The 8,768-nt window shown below is 52.7% G+C and overlaps 1 protein-coding gene across 1 annotated transcript in view; it reads left to right on the forward strand.

Moving 5' to 3' along the window:
• Positions 1-817: 817 nt before the first annotated feature.
• Positions 818-8,768, forward strand: part of CCDC42 (coiled-coil domain containing 42) — a 14,040-nt gene continuing 6,089 nt past the window's right edge. The window contains exons 1-4 of the mRNA XM_012555453.1: positions 818-900; positions 1,242-1,347; positions 1,602-1,706; positions 3,557-3,754. Coding sequence (XP_012410907.1) covers positions 818-900; positions 1,242-1,347; positions 1,602-1,706; positions 3,557-3,754 — 492 coding nt within the window. The remainder of the gene's footprint in view (positions 901-1,241; positions 1,348-1,601; positions 1,707-3,556; positions 3,755-8,768) is intronic.

Below are 8,768 nucleotides of genomic sequence, written 5' to 3' on the forward strand. Positions count from 1 at the left end.
TGTGAAATACACAAGACCCTACTTGGACATTTCTTCAAAATTTAATAATCTGAGAACTTCTAAATGGGGCACTGGCCCAAGTCTCTTGCCCTCCTCCATACCCGTTGGCCGTTATGTCTTCAGTCCAGGCTTCTCACAAATCCTCACACACCCAGACTCCATACACACTTTTTACCCACTACTTAGTTGTCAACCTCAGGCCGCCTCCCACCTTGCGGAATCTATCTGCAACCCCTCTTCTGCACATCCCGGCAGGCCCACGTTTCTCTGTCCAGTCTCACCCCTGCCTCAGCTAAGCACCTCCTCTCCTTTCTCCTTGGCCATCTGTCAGAGCCCACCTGACCCGGGAGGGAGGCCCAGGAGCAGGGCTCCCTCACAAGGACACCCGCCTCCTAAAACCCCTTATCTCAGCCAGGACACCCAGGCCCTGCCTCCCAGCTCTGGGCACCATGGCAGCCAGCATCTACTCAGGCCTAACTCTCTCCCAGAGTTCCTGAGGGGAGGGCAGAGTAAGGAGTAGGACCAGTGGGGCAGGGGGCAGAGGGCTAAGCCTGGGTTCTGTGTGTAGTCCACAGAACCAAGCAGCCTATTGCTAGGTAACCAGAACCTCACATCACCACCCTAACACATCATCCTGAGCCGCAGATTCTGTCTCCAGCTATCCTGGGCAGAGTCTCTCAAATACCCACCACCCCCTGTGGAACCCTGAAAGCAGGAGGAGGAAAGAAACCAGAGCCCTGCCATCACCCCCTGGGATCCGCCACCCACCATTTCACCGTGAGGAGCCAGCTGCCTGGGCCGTGAGGTCACCGCAGCCATGAGTCTGGGAATCATGGAAGAGGAGGATCTGGCCGAGTACTTCCGGCTGCAGTATGGGGAGCGGCTGCTGCAACTGCTGCAGTGAGTGTCTGAGAGCCTGACCTGCCTTAGGCCCCCACCCTAACCCCCTATGCCTCACCTTCCTGCTCCTGACCTGTCCCCTCCTACTCCTATAAGCCAGAGCTCCAAGTCACCCTGACACCAATCCACCCCCATTATCCTGATTCACCCATCACCCTGCCCCAGCTCACTCTGAATGCCAGCACGTCTCTCTCTCCTCAACACCCCAGTCCTTTCACTCTGGTGGGGGAGATGACCCCCTTACCTCCCCATGGGTATGTCTCTCCACTGGTTACTGCCCAGTCCCAACCTGCCTCAGGAGCCCAGAACCCACAGGCCCCTCTTGCTGGTGTCTTGGGCAGGAAGTTCCCCTCCATTGAGGAGCAGTCGGAGTCCCCATCCATCCGGCTGCTAGAGAAGAAGAAGGAGGCCAAGATCATGCACCATGCCATGGAGCAGAAGAAGGAGGTGGGGGCCGAGGGGACAGGGTGCTGGGGTGCAGGTCTCTTCCCTCTGAGGAGAACAGAAATGATCTGAGTCTATGGTACTATCATTGTGCTGGGATGCTCTGCTCCAAGCCAGGTGTGGGATAGAGAGGGAGAGGCCTCGTACGTACCTTCTGAGCCTGGGGATAGAGGCTCTGGACAGGGGAAGCTGGGACCTTCCTCAGTACACACGTCTGGGGCCCTCCTGACCGCTCTACTTCCCTCCCCCACCCCCAGACATTTAAATGCAAGATGGAAGCCATGAACCTGCGCTGGGAGGAGCTGGGTGTCAAGGAGGCCCAGCTGACAGCCCACATCCAGAAGTTTGAGCAATTCATCCAGGTAGGTAGCAGCGGTGTGGCCTAATGCAGCAGGTCGATGGGGCCCACCTCTGCAGTTCAGCAAATTACCCTTCTCCTCCTCCTCGGTTTTGCTGACTTTCTCTCCCTGGGTTCAATGCCTGGCCGGTACTCCAGCAATGCCTAGTGCTTCTGCCTTCCGATCCCTCATTTACAGCTCTGTTTGGAATTCCCTGTTTACCTGGCCCCTCTAGATTGCTGTTTCCCATTTCCTTGCCAATACCTAGTGCACAGTTTATCTAGGGAATGAATGAATGAATGAGCATACCAGAATCAGGGCTGGGCACTTGGGGATACAAAGATGAGTAAGACACGTTCTCAGTCCCGGCCCTTCCCGCCACTCCATCCTTGCCCTGAAGGCCCAGACAGGAAGTAGTCGAAGGAGCAGGCACCAGAGTCCATTCCTGGACAACCCGTCTCAGTGGGTCCTTAGAGGAGGGATTTAATCATCTTAAAGGCCAGCCAGCACTTATTGAACCCTTAAGGGCCTGGCCCAGCTCCAGAGGCTCACTGCCGCCCTCGGCTATAGAGGGGCCCGCTCTTAAGCATCTTCCTCCACACTCGTGCCTAAACCAGATAGGAAAAGAAGCTGGTAGACTGGGAATTCGAGGACCAGGCCTTTACTGGCCAGAGAAAAGCTCATGGAGTGGTTGGAGCAGCAGGAGATTTGGGGTGAAGGGAGCTCCAGATGGCTACCAGAGGACCAGCAGCGTTGAGGTCCCTGAGAGTTTGTTACAGATGCCTGGACTCTCTTCTCTCCCTGCTTTCAGCAGGTGTGAGGTCGGTCCCAGGCATCTGTATTTTTACAAAGCTCTCCAGGAGTTCCAGATGTACAGTGGGATTTGAAAACCACTGGCTTAGGACCCTCAGTCCTCTCCTGGGCTTACAGAGCAGAAAACAAACCGCCGAGAACCTTCCTCCGTGCCGTCCAAATGCTAGCCCCACACATGGCGCCCATGGGGATCAACGGAGGCCCTGGAGGGGAATGGGCCACACAAGTGCCGGGTGAGGGGTGGGTTTGTCTCCTGCATCTTGGAGGGAGGGCTTGGCGGTAGGAAGGAGAAGGCAGGATTGGACTGATTGCAGTAGCTGCGCCTCATGTCGTCTTGGGTATCAAATTGCCTGCACCATCTTCTCCAGCCCTGGCCTGGTGCCAGTCCAAGCCCCTAGGAACTTATCTCCCGGAATGTCTTCATCCCCTTCAGGCCCATCACCTGTCTCATCTCCTTGTAGCTCAAGCACCACTGCCTCAGCTTTTGGAAGAAGGAGAAGGGCTGCTGCCTCTCATTTATATAGTTGGAGAAACTGAGGCACCAAGTACAAAGTCAGGAGAAAAGTCGGGCCTCCCAGCTCTGGGCCCAGGAATTTACCCCATGACAAATGACCCCCACTAAGAACAGAAGCAACAGAAGATTTGTCAGAAGGTTTACTTCTGGAAAGCCCACTTCTGGGCTTTCTCACCCTTCCCCAGGGTTGAGCTCTCTCCAGAGGCTGAGCCTGACGATGTGGTCCTCCCCAGTCCACACTCTGAAGTCTGGAACTCCTGCTACAGAATCAGAATTATTTACCAAGGCCTCCTCTTAACTTTGGTCTAAACCTCTGTCCTCACAGCCTCCTGAACCCCAACTCAATCCACAGAAACCCCCCAACTAGCTTCAGATAACTTTGGAGATTCTTCTCCTCTGTGCCTCCTCTCCCAGTGGGTGGCCCAGCCTTCCCTGCCCATCCTTAGAGTGTCCAGAACTCAGCAAACAGGCCTTGTGAGGGCCCTGGGGGGCTGAGGGCCCCACCAGCCACTGGCAGGCCTGACTGGTGCCCCTGCTCTGGCCCCAGGAGAATGACCAGAAGCGGATCCGCGCCCTGAAGAAAGCCAACAAGGAGCGAGAACTCAGGAGGCAGCGCATGCGGGAGCTGGCCAAGGCCAAGCAGGAGATGGCAGCTCTGCGGCTGGAGCACCAGCGGCTGAGTGCCAAGCTGCAGGACTACTCCATCTTCAACAAGTACCTGGAGAAGGTGGTGGAGAACTCCGAGGTGAGTCCCGGGGGCGAGTGGGGAAGAGCTTGGCGCCCACCTCAGCCCCACCTCCCCTTCCCCAGGGTGTGGGGCTATGGGTGGCATTTCAGCCTGAGCTGGCTGGGACTTGGGGGCTCCTGGGGGGGGTCTGCAGTGACAGTCACCTTGGAAGGGTGCTGGAAAGGGGCCCTAGACTCTAGTGCCTGGAGCCCTCAGAATGTTGGGGTTTGTGCCCATGAGGCCCAATCATGCCTACCCGATCCATGCAGACACTCCCTCCTCAAGACACAAACCCTGAGAACACCTACTGCCCTTCACGCACACAATCTCAAGGCAAAATGACATCTCCATAGTGAGCGGGGCTCCCTTCTCTCTTGAACCCAGGGAGCAGTGAGAGTCTACAGAGCCTCCAGCCTTGGTCTAGAGCCATCGCTTGCCCCCTCTCCCTTTCCAGAATCTTGTGTCTCCTCTAAGCTCACATCTAAGTGGTTGGAAGGCCCCGGATATCCCTGTGGACTTTTTTCCCAGGGAGGCTTTTGTTCCATAGGGTGAGGCTTAAAGATGAAGAGAAGCTGCTGCCCTGGGCTGGATATTGATCAGAAAGCTTGTAAGAAGCTTTTGGAGTCCCGGGGTGGTACAAATAGTTAAGCACTCAGTCACTAACTGAAAGGTTGGTGGTTTGAACCCACCCAAAGGCACCTTAGAAGAAAGGCCTGGCCTGGCCATCTGCTTCTGAAAGGTCACAGCCTTGAAGACCCTATGGGGCACAGATCTACTCTGACACACGTGGGGTTGTCGTAAGTCGAAACTGGCTTGACAGCAACAGGTGTGGATTTTGGTTTTAGGAAGCTTCCAACGCCACCCAATGCTTTTGCATCTTATTTTTTGCTAACCATTAAATAGCACTTACTGTGTACCAGGTGCTGTTCTAAGAACTTAGATACCATTTGCCATCGAGTCGATTCTGACTCGTAGTGACCCTACAGGACAGAGTAGAACTGCCCCATAGGGTTTCCAAGGAGCAGCTGGTGGATTCAAACTGCTGACCTTTTGATTAGCAGCTGAGCTCTTAACCACTGTGCCACCAGGGCCCCTGGTGAACTTGCATAGGTATGTACATTTGTTCCTCACAATAGCCCTTTGAGGTAGTATCCCTATTTTACACATGAGGAAACTTTCTCCTCTATGCCACCTCATTTTTTTAAATTCATTTACTCCCCAAATTCGTATTAAGCATCTGCACTGTTCTAAGACCCAGCATCCCTCCCCAGTTGCTGCCCCAGCTTTCCTGACCTTATAGCCAAGTCTCCAGAAGGAGCTGTCTATACTCGCAGTCTCCACAGCCTCGCTTTCCATTACTCCTTCAGCAGTACAGTCTGGCTCCTGCCAGCCTCTCCAAAGTCACCCGTCACCGGACCTATGGGACTCATTTCTGTCCTTAGCCTGGCATTAGCCGCTGCTGGTCACCCACCTCTCTAGACACTCACTGGCCCTTGGCTGCCTCTGTGCCTGCACCTTCACGGTCTCCTGTGTGATCACCCATCTCCACCCTCCCTCAGGCCCTCACCGTCTCTCACAGCGAGGCCTCCCTGGGGAGGCCACCGCACAGTTTCACAGTTTGCAAAGCGTTGGTGCTTGCGCTTTGTCTTCCTCTCAGCAAGGAGCCAGCTAAGAAGAGGGTAGGACAGAGGGACAGAGAGGAGAGGGTCAGAGAGGAGACTAGGAAGAGACTGCCTGGTGGGGCTGGACTTGTTTCTTAGGGATTGGAGGTCTGGTGGTCTATCTTTATGTGTCCGTGTGAGTGATGTCTGTGTAAATGTCTCTGCGAGTATAAGTTGCATGTTCAGGTCTGGGTTTGTGTCTATGTCTGTCTGAAGCCTTCTGTGTGTGTGTGTGTGTGTGTGTGTGTGTGTGTCTGCTGGGGGAACTAGGTTTTGGAGCAACAAAGACAAGCTTTTGGGCCGGACCTCCACCTGCCCCTGCTGCTTCTCCTCCCCCAGTGTCTTTGACTTGAGAATAAAATGAGGAGAGGAAGGGAGAGAAACTGGGAAAACACCCAACTTAGTGCAGAGCAGGGAGCCCTGGTGGCGCAGTGGTTAAGAGCTCGGCTGATAACAAGGTCAGCAGTTCGAAACCACCAGCCACTTCTTGGAAAGCCTTTGGGGCAGGTCTACTCTGTCCTCGGAATCGACTTGACCGCAACGGGTTTGGTTTGGTTGGGGTTTAGGGCAGAGCAAAAAGCCCCTCTGGTCTGATTGTTTTGCATGTGCTGGGTACTGGGCTCAGGGCGTCCCTCCCGTAACTTCATTCCGTCTCCTCATACGCCAGCAGAGGAGGAAATGGAGGGTCTCGCAGCTGATCAGTGGCAGAGCCCTTGCTTTTCCTCACCCCCTGTGGGCACCGCCACGTCACTGAGAACTGCTCATCTGAAGGTCTCCTTGAGGCCAGGGCTGCAGGGACCCTCCACCCTCACCCTCCCTTCTCACCCCACTCGAGCGTGGCAGCATGTGACACTGTTTGGGCTCCTCCCGGAAACACCTTCACCCTGCCTCTGTGTCACCTCACACCATGACTGCCCTCACCCCTCTGGCCACCCCACTCAGTCTCCTCTGGGCTCCTCTTCCTAGGCCCATCTGTAAACGCTGTGTTCTTCAGGTCTTTGCTGCCGACCCCCCACTTTCCCCCCTGAGGAATTCCGGGGCCTCAGCTGCCACCCATGTCTGTGGTCATCCACACTGTCCCCCCACCCCGACACCTGAGGCAGCAGTGGCTCCCTGTGGTGGATCCCCATCCATGGCAGGGGGTATATCCCCATGGGGGGGTGTTGGGAGACACAGATGCACAGCTTTTTAAAGTCCCTTGGTGTGTTAGTTACCTAGTGCTGTTGTAACGCAAATACCACAAGTGAGTGGCTTTCCAGAACACAAATTTATTTTCTCATAGTTCTGGAGGCTAAAAGTTCAAATCAGGGTCTCGGCCATGTCGATTCCTTCCTTGTGGGTGGTCCCAGGCGTTCCTTGGTAACTTGGCTTGTATGTGATTCTCACATGACGTCTGTCTTCTCCCTGCCTCCTCCAGCTGCCATGTGTGCATTTCGGAGTCTAATCTGCTCTTTTTATAACTCAGAAGTGATTAGATTTAGAATCCACTTGGGTGGGCCTAATTAACACAACAAAGAAAGCCCTTTTTCCAGACAGGTTCATATCCACAGGTATAGGGGTTAGGATTCCAACACGTATTTTGGGGTGGATACAATTCAATCCATAATACCCAGGGATACGCGTATAGAACACTCATCTAATTTATTTCTGCATGAGTCCCAGATCTGTGTTACTTCCTGCCTTCTAAGGTACTACCTAACCTGTCTCCCCCTATAAAAACCAAACCCATTGCTGTTGAGTTGATCCCACCTCATGGCCACCCCATGTATTACAGAATAGAAATGCCCCATAGGGTTTTCTTGGCTGTAATCTTTACAAATAGTTGATTTAATATTGGTATGACTTTTTTATTTGAAGGTGAGGGGGTAGGTAGGAAACGAAGCCTTGGTGGCACCAACGGTTAAGGGCTTGGCTGCTAACTGAAAGGTTGGTGGGTCGAACCCATCCAGCGGCTTCATAAAAGAAACACCTAGCAATCTACTTGCAGAAAGATTACAGCCAAGAAAACCCTATGGCGCAGTTCTACTCTGTCACATGGGTTCATGATCAGTCAGAATCAACTTGATGGCACCCAACAACAACAACAAGTTAGAGAAGATTACCATATTAAAAAGGAGTCCCAAGGTGGCCCAAATGGTTAAGTGCTGGCCTACTGACTTAAAGGTTGGCAGTTCGAAGCCACGAGAGGCACCTTAGAAGAAAGGCCTGGTGATCTGCTTGCAAAAGGTCACAGCCTTGAAAACCCTATGTGCAGTTCTACTCTGCAACACATGGGGTCACCATGAGACAGAACTGACTCGGTGGCAACTGGTTTTTACCATATTAAAGAAGCAGATAAATGATACGGTATGTCTCAAATTCAGAGATAGTACAATGTATACCTTAGAACTGAGGAAACTGGGTATGTCTCTGGCCAGTATCTTTCTCCTAAGCTTCAGGCCACTGTATCTATATCCTTGAGACCACACCCCAACTCATCTGCTTCCTCCCATCCCCAGGCCAGCCCTACTGCTGATGTGTTCTGGGCTGGGGAATGGCACAGCCACCCACTCACAGCCGGGCCAGAACTCAGGCCTCAGCCTTGACTCCTCCCTCTTGCTCACTCCACACAGCCATCAATCACCAGATCTGCTCTGTTCTGCCTCTGAAGTATTTCTGGAATCCATCCCCTGTCCCTGCCCTCATCCGGACTACCAATGTACCTCATCTGGAGTTCAACTTTGTGTTATTTCTGGACAGCCTGCTTGGCGGCCTACAGCCAACATGATCTTTCTTCCTTACCTCTTCTTTCCTTGCTTTCTTCCTTTCTTCATTCGTTCCTCTCTCCTTCTCTCTCTTCCTCTCTCTCTCTCTCCCACTCGCCTCTTCTTCCTCCTTCCCATTCTCCTTTCCTCTCTCTCTCTTCATTTCTTTCAAATTATTTTAAGTACATGAAAAGTAATGAGAAATGCATAACAGCACCCAAGTACTCACCACATAGCTTTGTCAAATCTTAACATTTTGCCTTATTTGCCCTGGATTCTTCTTTTTCTTAAGAAATAAAATACCATAGGTAGTCAAAGCCCCTTTGAAATCGCATTCTTCTTTCCCCTTCCTCAGAGTTAACCAGTATCCTGATTTTCAAATTTCTCGTTCTTATGCTTGTTTTTATTCTTTTGCAACATATTAGCAATTGCCCTTGAGTCAACTCTGACTCATGGTGACCCCATGTATGTCAGAGTAGAACTGTGCTCCATAAGGTTTTCATTGACCAATTTTCCAGAAATAGATTGCCAGGCCTTTCTTCTGAGGTACTTCTAGGTGGACTTGAACTTCCAGCCTTTCGGTTAGCAGCCAAGTGCGTTAACCATTTCCAAACCAAAACCAAACCT

The sequence above is a fragment of the Trichechus manatus genome, unplaced genomic scaffold, assembly GCF_000243295.1.
Source record: "Trichechus manatus latirostris isolate Lorelei unplaced genomic scaffold, TriManLat1.0 scaffold00040, whole genome shotgun sequence".
NCBI classification, from domain to species: domain Eukaryota; kingdom Metazoa; phylum Chordata; class Mammalia; order Sirenia; family Trichechidae; genus Trichechus; species Trichechus manatus.